Source organism: Ascidia mentula, chromosome 7 (assembly GCF_947561715.1).
Source record: "Ascidia mentula chromosome 7, kaAscMent1.1, whole genome shotgun sequence".
Taxonomy (NCBI): Eukaryota; Metazoa; Chordata; class Ascidiacea; order Phlebobranchia; family Ascidiidae; genus Ascidia; species Ascidia mentula.
In genome coordinates this window covers 5,268,193-5,287,462 of record NC_138572.1, presented here as the reverse complement: position 1 = coordinate 5,287,462, position 19,270 = coordinate 5,268,193, and the positions used below count along the sequence as shown (strand labels likewise).

The following is a 19,270-nucleotide window of genomic DNA, read 5'->3' as shown; positions in this document are numbered from 1 at the left end:
ATGAGTTTCAACTGGGAAAGCCCCATAAATCACAACGATTCGTTCGTAAAACCGCTTTTAGGTGGATACATTAACCACCTCACAGACGGGCGATATAGGATTTCCTCGGTTCATGCGTGATAAAGTCAAACTAGCGTTTCGGACTTGTTGCTTAGAAATATTATTCTTTCCGAACAAAATAGTTATCAAGGCATAACACAGAATTATTTTAAATACAAGCAATACATCTTACAATGTGCTTCGGCAATACTACACGCGTCCTAAAGTGTCGAAATTCACGGTCTTTAAGCAAATCTACCAAAAAATAATATGCTCTTAGTGTGTAATAACGTTGTTGCGTAAATAAACTAAATATTAGAATTATAATATTGCAAAGCTTTCGTGAAAACTTTAGTTAAAGTAGCCACGCTTGAAAAGGGGAAACCCCTTTCGCCCGTCCGTGAGGTGGTTAATCCACCCCGCAATTTATGTATAACTTTTCTGTAAAGTTACGAAGTTAAATGATATTTAATTCGTTTTATCAAAAATAATCAAAATGTATTTGTGTAAAATAATAAAATAGATATAAATTTATGTACCGATAAAACTGCCTATTTTTTAAGTGCGGGGCAATTACCGAAACTACTTGTGGTATTTCGCCAACGGTGAGATGAACTTGCGTTCTATGATACAAACAATTTATTTTCACAGCGTATTTACATTTGATGTACATGTTAAACAATAAACACTATTGCTTTAAACGAAGTAAAATGCAAAGCGCAATAAACTTCATCTGTAGTGGACATTTCTGTCCAATGATATTGACGGTTTTTTTCACCTGTAGTAAAAACAAGAGCATACATTTGTAGCCCGTGTAATCATTTCTAACCACACGTGGCCAGACGTTGGTGCGGATAGACAAGATAAAATAGAAAAATCCAGGAAAACTGAGAGACTATTGTATATACTTTTTGTATATACGACAGAGCTAGTCATACCAAAATTTTGTAAAGAATATCAATACATTTCACTGCTGACCACGGCTATGAACACGAACTATGCTAAGGTTACCATGTCGCGAACAGGACAATTGCGTAACACAATAATAGTAACGTATGAGTGGGCTAAGATTAAAAAATTTCCAGCTGTGAAACTGATTCGTGCGTTGCCTTAACCCACGCAATTGGGTAGGACTTGAGTGGAACAAACGTTGCCGTCATTTTCTCCTAGACAATAAAACGTTGTTACGTAATAGTAAGTGATCAACTTACTACAGTAAGTAAACTATGCAAGAAAATCATTTGTTGTGAGATTAATGTAATGCAATTTTTCCTTTCCCACTACCATGTTATGCAAATATGCAATTAAAAAATAGAGAGTTAAAACGAATTTTTCTCCACCATTTGAAAGCTGCTACAATGTTATGCAATTTAAAGAAAAAATCAAGGCCAATTAATCGTTGGGATTCTAAAAACGTTTTCCACTTTAAAAAGTTAAACATTAGACCAAGTTAGCATTAGACTCAATATGTAACATTCCACTTAAATGTGATTGTGGCAAAAACGAAGATGAAAGTGCCCCTCAATACGGGAGAAATCTCCCAGCTTTTATTACCGGATCATAATTGCTATCTTGTGATGTCACAACGTCCACAACTCTCGTCACAATTAAAGTTGGTGGGCGTAATAATAACCACTTGTTCGCAGACAATTGCGTGAGAACAATTAGGATGAAAAGTCTTCGAATGTAGCTAGGACAAATTGTTTGTTTATTTACCATTGTTTGTTTCCCAACATTGCTTACTCTATTACATCACACAAGGGTATCTCTGGACTATATAAGCAAGCAGAGTGAGATGAAGAATCATCAGTTGAATTGGTGAGAGCCAACAAGTGAAAAAGACAACTACAGATAATAAAATTAGTTTTCTTCTGAGATAATGAAATTTCAAAAGTAAAAATTTAATATTTTTTGTGCAGCGATAAAGTATAGTCAAAGAGTGAAAAGAAGACCAAAGCGAAGATGAAGACATTTCTTATTGTTGCAGCGTTTTGTGTGACGCTTTCCACAGTTTTCGGATGTGGTAAGAGCCGTTGTCATGAAATTTCACTGAAAAAAATTGTATTCTAGCCTACATAGTATCGCATGTTCGAAACTTATTCCTAAAATGTCCTAGCAAATGAAGCAATAACCACAGTGAGCCGAAAAGACCTGATATTTCCTAATTAACAGATGTACTGATAACACCTGATATTTCGTAAGAGGGTGTTAAGTATTTTATTGCCAAAATGTAAACCTGTTAACTGTCATGCCAGATTCGAACTGTTACGAGAAAAGTGATAATTGCGATCTTGACGTGGTGAAGACCTGGTGCGAGGACCCTAACATTGGGACTCATGTAAGAAAGCGATGCCCAGTGGCCTGCAATGTTTGCACACCTTGTGAACCCGTTCAACCAAGAACTTGCACTCGAGGTAACTACGACTAAAAGTTTAGTAAACCCAAAGCCTTAAAAGGTTTTATATTCACACATAAAACAATTAGAAACTTGGCGATTTGAAAATTACATATTTCAAAGTGTGAAAAAAGCGATTCAACTTTAAAACGAACAATGCTCAAGCTCTTTATCGTCAATTTATGCAGAAAACGACCCTTGCCAAGATCGTTCGGACAGATGCCATTTGTTTGCTCCTACCCAATGCGACTCTGGATCTTTGATTACACAGACTTTAGTGCGGAGAAGTTGTCCGCGATCTTGCGGGATTTGCACACCGTGTAAATCGGTAGTAGAGGAACTTCCACCCTGCCATCCAGGTATGTTTGCTTCTTAAAATGTGGCAAAACAATACAAAATAAACCATTATGACTTTCTTTGACAAACATGTATAAACAATTTCCAACGTTGCGCAAGACCAAAATAATATGAATAAACTGCAATAAACTACAGCTAAAAGCTGTTGTCAAAATATCAACAAACATATTTTTGCCACAGAGTGCGCAGACGACCTGATTGAATGCCCATATTGGGCAAAGAATGGATACTGCAAAAACCCCTGGCATGGAAGTTTCATGAAGAAAAACTGCAAACTCAGTTGCAAAATTTGCATCGATTGTTTCGGCAATCTTCCAAACCAACCAGCAACCAAACGACCAAGACCAGTAACAACCAGACGACCAAGACCAGAAACAACCAGACGACCAAAACCAGAAACAACCAGACGACCAAGACCAGAAACAACCAGACGACCAAGACCAGAAACAACCAGACGACCAAAACCAGAAACAACCAGACGACCAAGACCAGAAACAACCAGACGACCAAGACCAGAAACAACAATCAAACCTGAAACAGTGACACCAAGAGACCCACTCATACTTCCAACCGAAAGACCAACTCCAATTCGCACCACCGCTGCACCAGCAACTACCAGGAGACCAGCAACCACTGAACCAATCGATCAAGGTAAAACGCGCCTTTAGAACAATTTGTGAACTTTCAGGGTTTTGGAGATTAAACAAATCTAAACGAAAATTATTAAAACAACCTCTCCATAATCAAATTTACATTTATTGCGACGAGCTTTCAGGAAATTAATGTGCTTTCAAATTTTACAGAGCCAGCAGGAACTTTGGAATGTTCACGCAACGAACAAACAGAGGGGCCAATTTCGACTCAATGCCTGAATGCCCACAATTACTTCAGATGCTTACACGGCGCGAAACCACTTAAATACGACTACAAGTTACAGAGAAGTGCAGAAAATTACGCCAAAAAGCTCGCCAGCCAAGGTTTCGTCACTGACTTGGAAGCGTCTCAAATTGGTAAGAAAGACAACGTTATGAAAATATGTTTCTAAATGAAGTAAGATCTTGTAGACCTTGGATCTGTTAACTTATTATATTGCGACCACAAACATATCCTCCTTCAAAAGATTGTTGCAGCTTATATATGTTAAAAAAGTACCGACACTAACCTGATAGTCACGTTACCAAACAAACTTGTAATTTTAGGAGTCGACCGTCCTGGAACTGTTGGAGAAAACCTTGCCGCCATGGAAGGTAACAATTATACAGTAAATGACGCTGTCGTGGCTTGGTACGCTTCAGGTCTGGAATACGACTACGGCCTTGACGAACCAGAAACAGGAACAGGTAAACGCAAAGCTTAAACAAGCTGTTTTTAGTAATTAAGCAAAAATACTTTGTTACGATTTAAGTATATATATATATGTATGTATATATAGTTTTATGTTATGATTAGCACTTTTTGAAGCAAATTTGCGTCAATTCCCATCTTTGTTTTTAGTCGAGTTTACTCAAATGCTTTGGAAAGAGACGAAAAGCGTCGGGTGTGCGTTGAGAAAAAGAGCTGGAAAAGTCTATGTGGTTGTTCACTACCAGGTAGCTGGCAACGACCCGGGTTTCTTCTATGACAACGTTGGATTCCCCAACGATGGTAAGAAAATAACTTCTACGTATGCTTTGTTGAGTTTGGTGGTTGAGGTTGTGTAATTTTCAACAACAGTTTGGTATTTGAAATTGCTACAAATTAAAACTTAGCAGGTTGTTCGTGGTTTGAAACGATAACTCGCCGAAACGTTTTGTCAAATAAGTCAAATAAGACATCCTCGAAAAATGTTTTTTTTTATAATAAAAATAACACAAACTGACTTGGGAACCTTGCCATGAAGTTAAAACGTTTATATTTTAATACTTTCAAAACACTAATAAGGTTGAATTATTTTTGCAGACACGTGCCTTGGTGGTTGCGATGCAGGTACATGTCAAGGTCATGAGGGTCGACAGACTTGCATGTGCGATACACGGGATAACGGATACCATGCGCCTCTATGTGCGGAAAGGTGTGTCGTGCACTGCAAGAAGCCTGAGGGTCACTCAGGGCCATGGAAGGAGTCATGCGAGGGCGCAACGGTTTGCACCTGCATCGACAAAACCGAGCCGCAAATGAACATCACGGACGGTGCCTTTTGCAAATAAGTCACCACAGCTTTTCCGAAGTGTCATATTCACATGTTTAAAAATGTTGTGAAGTTTCTGCGAACTTTTCAATAAACTTTTGAAAGTGCATCAATGAATTGTTCAGCTGCGCTCAGTCCAGCCTCGATTTATATTTATTTCTGCTCGTTTTATACCGTTTGTTTCCTTTATTTATCAAACTCTATCATTGATTGCCTTTTGGACAGAGTTCCGAAATTCCGAAATATCCTGTATTGTTTACAAGAATTTGTTGACTTCGTTGTGACGTATTTATTTACACGTATGCTTTGAACTGTGTTTCCTTTAATAAAATACTTTTAAGGAGCAAAATGTTTTACTACGGTGATAGGTATATTCAAAAGGTTTGATGAAACACTATTGGACAACAAAACCTCAGTAACCTGACTTACTTTGTATCAGCACGAAAGCAAGCATATTCGCGCAAATAACCACTTGGAAATCATTTTTACCAGCTTATCTTTAATGAATAAACAAGCACCAATTGAGATCGGACACTTCGATTCTTTCGCGGATACGCATGGATTTACCACGCACAAAAACACCGAGGCTTTCTTTAATAGAAATACGGCACTGAGAGGACCGCACTTGTCCGATGTTACGAGAAAAATATCATTACTGCCTTGCAATACAAATATTGGCGTAGCCTCCAAATTTGCAAGGATGGATCAAAATGTATAAACTGTACTTTTAATAAAATAATTTGGCCAGTTAATTTCTTTAATAAACCAAGAAGCATCAATTGAGATCGGACAGTCCGATTATTTCGCGGATACGCATGACTTCGCACAACGCACAAAACCGCGAGGCTTTGATAAAAACATGTGGCACTGAGAGAAAGGCACTTGTCTGACGTTAAGTGGAAAAAAATCATCACTGCATTTTAATACAGATGTTCGCGTTGCCTTTGAATCCAATATATACAATATAGTTTAAATAAAATAATTAGTCAATTATAGTACGGTCATAGTTTTATGTTTCGTAGAGGCGATGTTTTGAAACATAACGTTGCTCGCTTAAATTCATAAACTGTTTGCTCTTCCACCAAAACGTCGGGCTGGCTACAGACCGAAAACAGGACTGCATATATGCGTTGCAGCAATAAAAACTACAATACATTTAACTAACAACGTATACAAGTTTATAGGTAACACCCGTCAGTGGTACTTGTTGTGTATTTAACTAACTCTGTATTGACAAATCCCGAGCAGTTTTCATATCAAGGAAACAATTTGCGACTAACATTTGATTGGAAGTCAACAAAAGCGAAGAAGCAAAACTTACTCACCATTTCCTAACTTCATGCAAGTGGTTTTAAATACCCCAAATCATTGTTGGCAGATTACCTTCTTCTTTAATTTTGTGCTGAACCAGATATACACAAGTTTGTATTCTCACAACTGCAAAAATCCGTTTCTTAAAAAGACATCTTCAAAACCTTATTCCAAGCAACTTGTTCAGATAAATGTTGCCTGTTGCTCACCTACAGCGTTTCGGTGATTTACAGGCGAAAACCAAACAACTGGTAATTTGACCTATTAGGCTAATGGAGATTTCGGTGTCATTGAGGCAAGTTTGAAAATAATTTGATTATCATGCAATCAGGCTGTATACCTATCATGACTGAAGGGTGAATGCATTCGAGAATCAAAGTGCAATAATTTATTGAACGATAAAAAGTAACACATATGCGCAAGACACAAAAACATGAAAATAGTGATGTATGTAACATCTTATTTTCAAATTTTAAGTACGGTAACAGGCACACGAAATCAAATAAATATATACCGTGTACGCCATTGACCTGAGTTGATAACATCTCTCGGCCGAAATCGCTACGTTTAAAGCTTATGACCGAACACGTTGGACAAAGTCACGTGATGATGAGCTCGCACGTCAATTGGCTGCGTTGAAAGCCTCGGTACGTGGAGAGAAAAAATGATCAAAGTGCGAAGAAAACACAAAAAAAATAAACAAAAATTTGAAGGGAACTGGAGAGATGCCTTATTTTATGTAAAAAAGGTGAATTGAAAAAAATGCCACGTAAAAATATTCCAAGATCTCTGGAAATAAAGTGGTTTTACTTTTATACGTCACACAATATACTGGCACACAAAAACTTGGAGACGTTTAAATTTTGATACGTCGTGTTAAAGCCACTTTATCTCCTCAACGACAAACTGCGCCGGGTCTCACACCAGCTGCAGGGTTTCCTTCGTTGTTACAAGTGCACACCACATCACCATGGCAACTGGTTTCCCATTCGCCCAAATGGAAGCGGGGTCGAGGGCAAGTGACCACACATGGGCCGCCACAACGTGGGGGCTCGTAGTCAGGGAGACGATTGTTACATGTGCATCTGGGACTCTGGGAATTTCCTTGTTCACCCACGCAGGCCCCATCAAGACAGAACTCGTCGCAACGATCTAATGAAATAAACTTGTTTTTAACTTGTTGTGTTGTACTTCCAGCACTTTTGCCAAACGTTCAAAACCCTTGATATATGTATATGGCTACAAGGCCATGAATTCAACAGCCGCGTTAACATTGAGTTTCTGCATTAAACTGCTATTTGTTTGTGCTTTAAATTATTTCCGTGAAACTCAGTTAATATTTACACATATTATATATTTTTTTTCCACGTCAAGTGTTGTGTGTATACAATAATAATCTCTTTCGACGCGTTTTTCCCAGTGTCTTCCTTACAACACTGACATCATTTTCTTTCCCAAATTCAAGCAAAAGAAACATTCACAAACTTTTTCATTCAAGTAATATTAAGCCTACCTTCACGTGGCATCGGGACGTTGTCCATGAAAAGCCCAGCAACATTTCCTTCCTTTCTGTAATGAGCAACTGCGTAGAAGTTGTCTCCCACCTTTCGGATTGCGCAACCAACTTTAGTTGTATCCATCCACATCAACTGGGTGAACTGAGCTGCAGAGGTAACATGAAAATTACGTTTGGTTTTCTCAAAGAAAATTGATAATTTGCTAATGAAATAAATAAAAATAAATTTAAATTCAGACATGACGTAAACTTAACACTTTATCTTTATGTGTTAAGTTGGCCGAAATCAATGGAATATTTAGCATTAAACACAAGAAGGTAAATGCTTTCTTACCGGTGTCGCTGGTGGCTTGTTCGCTGTTATAATCGTAGAACATTCCTTCGGCGTACCATTCGGTGACTGCATCATCCAAAGTAAAAGCGTTGTTGCGGACAGTTTTCATTGCCAAGTTTTCACCAACGTTGCTTCCGCGATCCGAACCTGAAGAAAAAGCATTCGCTTGATTAAAATGCATAAAGTAGTTGACAATACTATTCATCGTATATCGACATAAAATCGTTTAAATGTTTTAAGAGTCAGACGTGGTACGAAAGCTAATCTTACATGCCTGAAAGCAAATCAAAAATCTTAGTCAGACATGTTTGAGACAAGTTGTTTTGAGACTTAGACATTTTTCATAGCCTATTCCTATAGTTACCTGGGACAGATGGTTCCAAGTAACCAATGCTGGCGAGTTTGTTCGCGTAGAGTTGAGCGCTTCTCTGCAGGGCGCTGTCATAACGAAGCTCACTTACACCATGAAGGCAACGGTAATAGTTGTGGACTGACAAACATTGCTGGGCCTGGGACATTCCGTTGGTCTGTGGTCTTTGGCAGTTCCTCAAAACGTCTGTGGAAAAAATATTATGTCAATTACTTTGAACAAAGTGTTGTACAAAGTTAAACCAATCCGATTTATTTTTTTGTAGGGTATGCATTTACAAACGAAAACATGCTTTTCTACCGCACTGGTCGGTGGTTTTGTGTGGTTGTATTTTAGTTCATATATTGTATTTTATTTTTTGTTAAAACAAAAGCAACAATGAGCGAATTTTTCAAGATAATTATTAATTTCTTTTGTCTGGTATTAATTTCATTACAACTTACTGTCTGGTCGTTTGGTCGCTGGTCTTCTGGTAGTTGCTGGTCGGCGTGTCGCTTGTGGGCGTCTGGTCGCAACTGGTTTACGGGTTGGCACAGTTCTTGGTCGGGATGGTTTTCTGGTTGCTGGCAAGTAAGCTGGTGAAGGATGGGCTTTAGGTTTACCGCATGGTGTGCAAATTTCGCAGGTGCTGTTGCAGTGTTGCTCCATGTAGCGGAAGTGGGTGGAATGATGAGCACAGAAACCTTGTTCCTTCCAGTAGGGGCAGTATTTACCTGTGTCTTCGCAGTCTTTAAAGAAAAAAACAAACAACTTATTAGGTTACAATTGGCAATTATTATAAAAATACTGGATAGTCGCTAAAGGCAACTAAACCCATTTTAAAATTGAACGCATCAAATATGAAAAATCGTTATTTAACGTTTTTTTTGCAAACTATTTTCAGAATTAAGGAATATATCATTTTCTTATGACTCTTTTTATTTTATTTCCACGAGAATAATGCCAACTTGTCGACAAAGTTTCAGCCGTTTTCTTACCGTTCTGGCAAACCTTCTCTGGAGTCAGTGGAAGAGAGCAAGGCGTGCACATGTGACACGATTTGGGGCAAAGATCCTGTACGTAACCGCTCCAGTCGTTGCCATGGCAAAAACGGGGAGCCAACAAAGTTGGACAGAAACTCGTTCTGTCGACGCAGGTGTCATTAGCTGAAAAAGAGTGCTTTGTTATTATACATTAGATATAATAAACATGGTGGCAAGATTGAAACACTTTGATCTATCTTTAGTTAATACTTTTTGTTTAACAATAATAGATTGTAGTGTTCTGTTCAGAAAAACTGACCTACCAATGGTTTTTTGTTGGTTTTAAGAAATTAATTATTGTTAACTTGATAAAAACTTGCAAAGAGGAAACATGTTCCATTCGGTCTCCAGTGACTATGTTTATGAATATAAAATACTTACAGGGGTCACAAATTCTTGGTGCGATGTCGACACATGGGGTACAAAGTCCACAAGTTCTTGCGCACAAGGATTTGAAGTAGTAGCCAATGAGTCCTCCTTTTGCACACTGTTGCCTTACAAGGGAGAATGAGCAAAACTTAAGACGATCTTTACAGTCGGTGTCTGTAAAATGAATGCAATAGTAAGGAAACTAAACAGCACTCACAATCTTATTTTATGACGAACTAATTCGCGTTTTTGAAAGATAAGTTGAATTTCGGCTAGGCCATCGTCACCAGGTGCACTGATATGACCTGATAAGTCTACATAATGTACACTGTCTGAAGTTATGTTTAGTTTTTCAACTTACCGCATCCATATTGTTGCTGATTGATATTTTCTACTCCACCGCCACCGAGAAGGCTGAACACGGCTGTTTGGAGACTACAGCTGCCGATTGCGACGAGTGAAAATAAAATAAGTAGCTTCATTTTTTGTTGAGTTTTTGCTTCGTTTTTTTTTTATAAATAATGGTAATGTCACAGTATCTTCTATTTTATGATCACAGCAATAAAAAATTCGTCTTCACGATTGCTTGAAATAAATGGTATAGAAATACCTAAAAACAAGAAACATATTGGTTATATCAAACTCAAACAGAAATAATTGGTCAAATGTTACATCTGCTAGATAATACTTTCAGCTCGTTCTGCTGGAAAATCACATACATCCTGCCGCTAGGTCGTTGTGAAACTCTTGTGCTTCGCTGGTTGAGAACTGATACAGCAACACCAACATACATGCCCCTTATATATTCAGCTGGAAAATTGGCAACATTTAAAAAAACGCGCTTGTTCGTAAATAATGTGCTGCGTATGACATCACAATCGTCCGATCAAACGTCAATTTATCGTAGCAGTTTAACCGAATCCACGTGTACCTAATTACCACGTGGCGAAGAAAACGCCGGGAAGCCAACGATTGTGTTGCCATTATTGAGCCCACACGTAGTGATTGTGACGAAATAACGGCGATTATATGCACTAATAACCCGGACATTGGTTTTTGGTTTAACGCTGGCTAACCGAAGGGCTACTTACCCGATAAACGTGTTTATGTTAACAGACACGTTACGGAAAAGCGCGTTGTCACATTGAGGGGGTGAGTTTATTAAGATCCAGTTTATTTTGATACAGAAGTTTTCACAGTAGAGATACTGTACAAAAAGTATTATGGTTGGTCAACGCCTTTTGGTTAACTTAATTTAATTAGATTTCTTTTGAAAATTTATGCAAATCATTCAAAAACCTGAATAAACAAAACTTTGTTTTATTTTTAACCTCCTAATAACACAGTTCGTGGTTTAAATCTTGCAGTACCGCACTGTGGCACATTTGACAAATTTATTTTCGGCTCATTCAATTTCCAACGTTTCCCAATATTTTTCATGTTTGTAATTGCGTAATAGCGCCCTTTTTAATTACGTCATCATGGCCACGCATTTTACACGACCGTCCCAGAAACTTGCATGGTCAGTGAAAAAACTGTGCAATTAGGGATAATTCACACGATTCAAGTGCTTTCAAATATTTATTGCTTTCGCTTCAACAATATTTTGTACAAATATGAAAAACAAACAATACGGAACAAAAAGTAAACGATTTTGCATTATTATGTCTTTGTGGGCCGCCCTAACGTCACACTTAACATGGATGACGTCACAAAACGATGCTTTTTGTGCAGAGAAATACAAAAAAATAATGATTCTTTTTGAAGGTCTTTATAAAATGTATGGCTTCTACGTTTAAAGTTGTTGCATACTAGCTGTTGAAATGCAGTACACAGTGCTAATATTCCTAAAATGTGTTGTAAAAGGACTGATGTGCACTTTCTTAAATTTCAGACATTTTGTTTTGTACAGATGAAGTCACACAATTTTGATGTTGCTCATATTGGAACGAATAAGGTTGGACATCCGGAATGCTTTGTCAACCCCCAAACCATCCTATTCCAATGACGTACCCAGTTTAAGACGTGGAATCACTTGGGGGGAGCTGGGAGATCCACGTCATTCGGTGAATCCCCGGCCTCCTTTCCATCGTCACACGGAGGTGGAGGAAGATGAGGCGATGGTGGGGCATCATCATCCCCGAGTTTTTCTGGAGGAGGTGGTGGCAGGACTTGTGTCTCATCTTTAGGTTCTTCTGGATGTGGGATATTTTCTGTTGTTTGACTTTCTTCTTCCTCAGGGATTGGGAGGTCACATGGGGGAGGAAGCTCTTCTGCCGATTGAGAAGGTAATTCGTTTTCAGTTGTAGGCAAATCAACAGGCGGAGGCAGAGGCTCTTCAGCTGGCGGAGGCAAAGGCTCACCAGCAGGTGGTGGTATAGGATCTTCAGCAGGTGGTGGTAGAGGATCTTCAACCGGTGGAGGCAAATCTGAAGGTGAAGGCAAATCCATTGGAAGATCATCCGATTTAATTTCTTCCTCCGACACAGGTACATCACATGGTGGGGGAAGTTCAAGATCTGGAGTACCTTCGGCAACCGGCCCAACAAGTTCGGCATCTTGTGATGGAGGAGGAGGGGAATCGTCTTGTTTAATCTTCTCCTCCTTATCTTCCAGTGTATCAGGGGATGGGGTCGTTTCTTCCTCCTTCTTTGGATGCTCCTCGTTTTGTTGATCTTTCACCGGAGGCGGCGATGCCGGGTCGTCTTCATGCTCTTCTGCAGCTGGAAGCACGTCACCAGGGAGGTTTAAATCCTCCTCAAGAGAACTAAGTTGCTCTTCTTGCTCGGGAGGAGGCGGTGAAGGAAGATGGAGTCTTGACAAAGCCGATTGTGACGTATTAACTGAAGGAGGTACAGGAAGATCCACTTCTTCTTCTTCCTGGTTTTTGTCTTTTGGGGGTTCTAGTAACAAAATTATCCGTGTCAGAGCCATAGTATACAATCAACAAACATTATTTGCATGTCAAAGTTTGTATTTGTATTTCAAACCTAATTGCAACGAGGCACACGATTCTTTAAAACGAGCAGTTTTTGATCGAATACCAGCAATTTTGCAACTGTTGTTTGTCATGTATAAGCAATGGAGCCCATAATCTTTTTGTGAGCTGCAGACAGGGCCACTATTTTGACCTAATAGGTAATCATCTCACCTTCGGTCTGTTTTTCCTCCTCAGCAACTGGCGCAATTATCTCCTCTGGTTTCGTTTCATCTTCCGCATCCACATCAAAGGTCTCAGATGCATCGAGTTGTTGTTCAAACTCGGCCAAGGCATTTTCTAACTCGGCGACATCAGCGTCTGAAAAAATACACTTTTCATAACTTGGCGGAATTGTACGACATCTTCGTTATTATCTTGCATGAAATTACTTTAGGGAAATTCCAAGGTGAAATTTCTTACCCAACGATTCAGCTTTTTGTTCTTTTTCAGTAATCGGGGGATTTAAATCGTCAACCTTCTCATTCGATACAGGCACCTCCTCTGTTGTTGGCACAACAGCGTCCTCTTGAGGCAAATCAACTGCAGATACTTCCGCCGCTGGAGGGGGCAATTCTTCGGTACTTTCAACTTTCGTAGTTTCCAAGTTTGCAGGAGGCGGTACTTCCACGGGTTCTGTCAGGGTGTTTAAAAATGTATTAAAACTGCGTGCAACATGTCACCTATGGTAGAAAAAAATGTGATAAAAACATGGTGTTCGTTTTTTCACCTTGTTTTGATGGTTCCGATTCCTTCTGCTCCTCCTGAACGACAACAACGGGAACGGCAGTTTCCGGTGTCTTCTTTTCTTCCTCCATAGACTTTCTCTTTTCTTCCCCCATTGATTTCCTCTTCTCTGCTTCCAAGGACTTTCTTTTCTCCTCTTCCTTGTGGATAGAAATCCTGTTCTGTCTCTGAGCTCTTTTCTCCTTGATTTCATCGATCTTCTTCGCGATTTCACCTGTTCCTTCACCCTTTCTTTCTGCATCCGGAGTCTTGGGTTTGTCCTCCGACTTCAGCACAGCCTCCCGCTTCCTCTCCAGGCTGTTCATCCATGGAACTTCAGGTTCAGCAACCTCCAACTTCTCCTGTTTTGGTTCCGTCTTCCTCAGCTTCACCTGAGGCATGATTGCTTGCTTCTTTTCCACTTGGGTGTCAGGAGTTTTCGTCTCCTCTTTCTTCACCTTTTTCAGTTGGACTCCAGCTAAGCCGCTAATGATGGCGTCGTTTTCCTTGGTCTTCTGTGGCGAGGCCTTGGCTGCACGAAGTTTTGCTTCATTTAAATTCACCTGAGGCATGAGGGCGACTCCGAATCGTTCCACCTACGACAAAGGTTTGTTCAATCCCACAAAACAAACTTACATTTTGCCACAAATACTACAACTGTTGGGTTTGAATCGCATATAGAACGGGGCTTTCCGAACCGGCGGTCGCGTCACGATTGCTTTTGTTGTTCGCAAAGATGCCAATGTCAACCTTTAGTTGTACATTTAATAAAGTATCTTCTGAGAGATTTTTAGTCTTTCCGAGATCACAATTAAGTATTGCACATATTATGACTGTCAAACTAACACGAGGGGTCGCAAAAATGTTTAAAAGTCGCGAAATTTTCAATTCGCGACCGAAAAAGTTTGGAAATCCCTGAGATCGAACTTAAAGTTTTTAAGAAAATTATATCCAAACAAAACATGATGGTTTACCTTTTCTTTGGGCGAGGTCGGTGGAACATTTTCTGGCTCTAACATCTCTGTTTCAGGGTCGTGGGTCTCTTCGATCGCAACGTTGCCTCCCTGTTAAATGGCAGCACCAAAGTTAGCTAGATATTTTTCGGATAATGAACTTTGTACGTGCAAAAGAGCCATAATAGTCATTAGAGCTGCAGAGAGAGTGCACAATGTTTTGACCTATCTAGTCACGTCAGTGTAACTCGTGATTGGGGCTCTGGACTAGCTTTTAAACTAACAGGCAAAAAGATTTTTTTTTTGTGGTACCTTACCAGTTTAGTAAACTTTGTAACGTATACAACAACACGAGAAAAAATAAAACAATAATTTTCCTGGCATAACCTGCTCACCTGTATAAGATTCTCACTGGAACGAGACTTTTCATTCTCGGGAACAAACTCTCCCTTCGGCCGTTGAAAGAAAATAGCGCACTTTCTGAACTCACCGCCATCAGCCTTCGTACGTATATGTGACGTCACCAACACCGTACAGAGCTCCCAGCCGTTTTCTCCGAACTTTTTTGCTTCTTCTTCAAGGCTTTGTTGAACGCTCTGCAAACATCAAACCACGACATGACAATGTAACAATTGCTGTAACGTGTTTTTATCACATAGCACTATATCACAAACTATTTAAACGTAACCCATGACTGGTTTTATGTGGCCCAAACTTACGTCATCAGTCGGGGCCCAAACTTCGCGCACGAGACCTTCATAGCGCGCCGGTGGCTCGTAGGGTTCTTCATCGTCGTCGGCATTTGCGTCATTATTGTCGTTGTTGTCCTTGGCAACTGGTTTCTCGTGAAAACAAAGGGTCTTCACTTGAAATTCCCGCTTTTTCTGCTTTTTCTTGTTTTTAGCGTCGTTGTCTGTGGAAGAATTTTCAGTAATTCTTAGTTTTACGTAAATTTGCCACATGAAGGACAAACAAATTTGTATTGTTGATATATAATACTGTATTCCGCATTGCATTATAAAAACTAAAGTATAAAGGACTCCTGTAAAAAAAAGGCACGAACCTTCGGCAGGTCTGTGTAATTCACCAACGTTTATGACTTCAGTTATTCGAGAATCTTCTTCGAGAAGTTCAAGCCAATTCTCGGACCACGTGATGTTTGTGTCACGTGACAATTTTACCTTCTGTTTCTTCACCTTTATTTTTTCCTCTGTGAAAACAAAAAAACATTTTTCGACATTGAAATTTTGTTGTGAAAGTGGTATTTGAGTTTCGGACGAAATAGACAGGACCTTAAGTACATACGTTACACGTAAAAGTATCAAAACGAAATTATAATTATATCTAGTCATCTACAAACATCATTATAAATTCAAGAATTTGTTTTTTGATTTTTGAGTTCTAAGATTAGGATGGCAAGGCGAAAATTAAGAACAAACGTTGACTCGCCTGTGCAATTCATGCTGACGCATTTCACGTCATACATATATCGTCGTTTTGCTTTGTCACTATTCTTGTGAAGGAAAACCATTCTCAGAGTTAATTTCCCTTCTTTGTTCAAATCCTTTTTGGGGTTTTCTTCCTCCTCAGTCCCGCTTGTTCCGTTTGAAACTCCTTTTTTATTTGAAACCTCATGGTCTACTCGCATGACCGACAGCAACCTTCCGCCCTTCGACGCCTCGTTCGAAATCTATACAAAAAGAACCAATCATTTGTTTCCATAGATTTGTAGGGGTATTTTGACCAGTGTTCACAGATAATAGACATCGATATTTTTTTCAGTGCTTTTTGTCAGGCGTAATGCAATTTTTAATATAACTTTCCCCCTGGGACAAAACTTCCAACACCTTATCTGCCATGCAGTGAGACTTTATCGATGTTTTTGTTACGACACAAAGCGCCGCCAAATTAGGTTCGTACCATCTCATGCAGCTTTTCAACGTATTCGCCCGACTCTATCTTCGTCAGGTCGCTTTCAAATTCTTTCACTGAGAAAATCCATTTGTGTTGAATGTCCATCCTGTGAAGAAACGGAACAGAGTGAATCTATTTGAATAATGTATTGTACTATTATTGCGCTTCTGAATGTTGTTGTGTGGTTCACGTTTGTAATGCGGTACAAAACCCTGCTGGCTGTATCATACGAAGCGTCGGTACGTTAATTTTATGCCAGAAGATCAGTCTATTTGAATAAGTTGCAGAAACTAATGACGCCTTATTTGGCGAAATACACTTTTCTGAATAACAACAGGGAAGCTGTCCCTATGATCGTGTTTTCGAACTTATATAGTAATACTACTTGTTATATGGAGCATAATCAGCAGTCTGCCAGGGTGCCTTGGTACTAAAATACCCTGTGTGTTTTATATACTGCAATACATTACGCGTGCGCATTTATGAGCCATATATAAAAAATTATCGCAAGTTGGTAAGATTTACTATTCAAGGCCTATGACCTGATAAGTATTTTACTGTATATTTTACATCATGTTAAGGAAGGTCTTCTTAGCCTCCATCTTTTTCAACGACAATTCCTTTTTCAGCCTCGCTTTAACTTTCGGTCGCCATAGAAACACGGTATGGGTCATTTGTTCGTTATCTTTTGCCAGGTCATCATTTTCTGCGTCCTGCATAAAGTTGAAGTTTTGTTATTTGGGGCCAAAACACTCAATTCACCGCAGTGCAAATCAGGCACTGTAACCCACTTACTGATATTGACAATTGGCTCGGCGCAAAAAAACACCTATGGTCACAATTCAACTAAATCATGACCAGTTTGATTCGTACATAAACCTAATTTTCTACACGTAATATAAAGCCAATAATGTTTTTAGGGGGCTGTAACAGGGACAGTCTGTCGGCTTAACACAAAGTCTTGCTTGGCTATTTAGTTGACAAGATTGACGTATAAGTTACTCCAAAACTGCACTAATTATCTATTTTTGACGGGAAAGGCACTGTAGGAACGCATATTAAAAGTGTTGCTACAGAAACCTCAGGAAGCCTCGCAGGATGGTGGACGAATCGTTGGTTGCAATAAAAAAAACTCTCGTAACTTATGTGCCAGAAGAACAATTCTTATTAATCTACTATGTCTGTTGGCAAGAATAGCATTATTAAAGTGACTTACCTCTTCTACCAGTGAATTTCTGTTCAAGTTTGAAGGCCGACTCCCTTTTACTTTTGGAACAATGAATGCGAGTTGGTAACTCTTCCTGTGCGCTCTGTGGAGGAGCTGGATGATTGAATGCGGATTCTCAATGGTCGAACTTCTCTTCTTCTGATTTTCATCCTTGACTTTTTGTTTTTGCGCCGCATCTTTCATGAAACAAAAACTCGAAATTACTTATATGTAAGTAAGTGTAATGCGGGGAAAAACTAGATCAATTTAACCGAGGAATTCTCAAACAGCGATTATTTGTAGACTGTAAACTGTCTCCTGTGATCGCTGTTTAAATTTTTGATACTCGAAACTTAGTTTAGTAAACCCGAACCACGGAGGAATTTATGGAAATAATGAAGTGTTCCGTATATTAGATATCCCGCGGCAATTTGAATCACAACATGACTGTGGAGCATATGACCGGTCAGTTATACATTGCTAAGCCACCCATCACATATATTACTCACCTCCGTCAGTCGGTTTCTCCACCACGACGTCCACCGCGCTATACTCCCGGGCCCTTCCGACATACTTATTGACGTCACTTTCCGGAAGTTTGCAATGCGTGACGTTGTCGGTGACGTAAAGGTCTGTCTTTTTGGAGCTCTTTTGACCCATGTTTCGGTTTAGTTTAGACTGTCATGGTGCAGGTATGTCGTGTCCTATATGAGTGTGATTCAAGTTGTTACCGGCCTATACCTTATCTTTGTGTCTAGAAAACAAAGCCTCTGTTTAGATCAACCGTGACTCGCGTGTAGACGGAAATACGTAGCACTACTGTCACTGGCAGTCGACCAGGGACGTCTCGTCACGCAAAGAATGCTTGCAAATTTACCACGATTCAAAAATTGCAACATAATTGAATGCTAAAGGCAATCACTAGTACAATTGACTTCAACATCACTTTTCAAACACAAAAACCGTCAACCAGTTTTAAAGCATAGCCGATCGAGGAGCAAACACTATATCCGGAACACTTTATACCACCGTGGTTGCAATGTGGGCAGCATTGCACAAAAAATCCATTTGTCTAATTAAATTAACAGCTTAATAGACAAAAATTGGTTAAATCTTTGCAAATGCACGGATCAACACCCCTGCCAACCTGTTGCATAACAAACTGGCTGCACCTTAGCTGTACATTTGGCGCGAGAATTTAGGAATAGAAACTAGACCACACAAGTGCTCCTGGTAATGATTCAATGCGTTGGTTGCTGTTCTAACTGAATGCTAGTCTGCTGGTGAGTATAGTTAAATTGTAGCTACTATTCCACTCTGTAAGCATACAAGTTATTTTACGAAAATACACACACCTGTCGTATTAGGTGGAGAATCATAACTAACCGAGGCTTAAGAAATCCTAATTGTCTTTGTGAGTTTCAGTTACTGACCATTCTCATTTACCAGGAGGAAGATGATTCAATACCCGACTTTGCTTATCTTGAAAGGAAACTAACTGATTCACCAAGTAAAGCACGGGAACCGAAACAGCAAGTAAGCAACTCAATATAGATGCAGTTTATAACTGTCAGAGTCAACGGTTATGCGTAGGAAAACGAAAAAAGCTGGAT

General features: G+C 39.4%; 3 protein-coding genes across 3 annotated transcripts; 1 reads left to right on the top strand and 2 right to left on the bottom strand.

Annotated features, from left to right (window-relative positions):
- Window positions 1–2,287: 2,287 nt before the first annotated feature.
- LOC145909367 (uncharacterized) lies at window positions 2,288–4,977 on the top strand. Its single transcript, XM_082996757.1, has 7 exons — window positions 2,288–2,453; window positions 2,623–2,793; window positions 2,972–3,442; window positions 3,595–3,801; window positions 3,991–4,131; window positions 4,286–4,435; window positions 4,730–4,977. The coding sequence occupies exons 1-7, from the start codon at window positions 2,288–2,290 to the stop codon at window positions 4,975–4,977; spliced, it is 1,554 nt and encodes a 517-aa protein (XP_082852883.1).
- Window positions 4,978–7,164: 2,187 nt separating this feature from the next.
- LOC145909047 (uncharacterized) lies at window positions 7,165–10,362 on the bottom strand. The gene is made up of 8 exons (XM_082996370.1): window positions 10,242–10,362; window positions 9,893–10,054; window positions 9,467–9,634; window positions 8,933–9,217; window positions 8,484–8,675; window positions 8,120–8,266; window positions 7,783–7,932; window positions 7,165–7,421 (listed from the first exon to the last, which is right to left on the bottom strand). The coding sequence occupies exons 1-8, from the start codon at window positions 10,360–10,362 to the stop codon at window positions 7,165–7,167; spliced, it is 1,482 nt and encodes a 493-aa protein (XP_082852496.1).
- Window positions 10,363–11,454: 1,092 nt separating this feature from the next.
- LOC145908245 (uncharacterized) lies at window positions 11,455–18,407 on the bottom strand. The gene is made up of 13 exons (XM_082995479.1): window positions 18,167–18,407; window positions 17,667–17,854; window positions 17,021–17,163; window positions 16,457–16,556; window positions 15,986–16,226; window positions 15,600–15,746; window positions 15,256–15,449; window positions 14,932–15,132; window positions 14,558–14,647; window positions 13,588–14,179; window positions 13,281–13,493; window positions 13,032–13,178; window positions 11,455–12,783 (listed from the first exon to the last, which is right to left on the bottom strand). Exons 1-13 carry the CDS (start codon window positions 18,315–18,317, stop codon window positions 11,912–11,914), a joined length of 3,279 nt encoding a protein of 1,092 aa, XP_082851605.1. The 5' UTR covers window positions 18,318–18,407; the 3' UTR covers window positions 11,455–11,911.
- Window positions 18,408–19,270: the final 863 nt, after the last annotated feature.

Bases quoted from the DNA above. Each gene is read 5' to 3' on its own strand.
- LOC145909367 (XM_082996757.1), top strand. From the start codon at position 2,288: ATGCCAGATTCGAACTGTTACGAGAAAAGTGATAATTGCGATCTTGAC. The intron at 3,443-3,594 runs GTAAAACGCGCC...CAAATTTTACAG, and splicing joins CACTGAACCAATCGATCAAG to AGCCAGCAGGAACTTTGGAA. The intron at 3,802-3,990 runs GTAAGAAAGACA...TTGTAATTTTAG, and splicing joins CTTGGAAGCGTCTCAAATTG to GAGTCGACCGTCCTGGAACT.
- LOC145909047 (XM_082996370.1), bottom strand. From the start codon at position 10,362: ATGAAGCTACTTATTTTATTTTCACTCGTCGCAATCGGCAGCTGTAGT. The intron at 10,055-10,241 runs GTAAGTTGAAAA...TTCATTTTACAG, and splicing joins TCAGCAACAATATGGATGCG to ACACCGACTGTAAAGATCGT. The intron at 7,422-7,782 runs GTAGGCTTAATA...TTATTTCATTAG, and splicing joins CGTCCCGATGCCACGTGAAG to ATCGTTGCGACGAGTTCTGT.
- LOC145908245 (XM_082995479.1), bottom strand. From the start codon at position 18,317: ATGGGTCAAAAGAGCTCCAAAAAGACAGACCTTTACGTCACCGACAAC. The intron at 17,164-17,666 runs GTAAGTCACTTT...AACTTTATGCAG, and splicing joins GAAATTCACTGGTAGAAGAG to GACGCAGAAAATGATGACCT. The intron at 14,180-14,557 runs GTAAACCATCAT...CCTTTGTCGTAG, and splicing joins CGACCTCGCCCAAAGAAAAG to GTGGAACGATTCGGAGTCGC.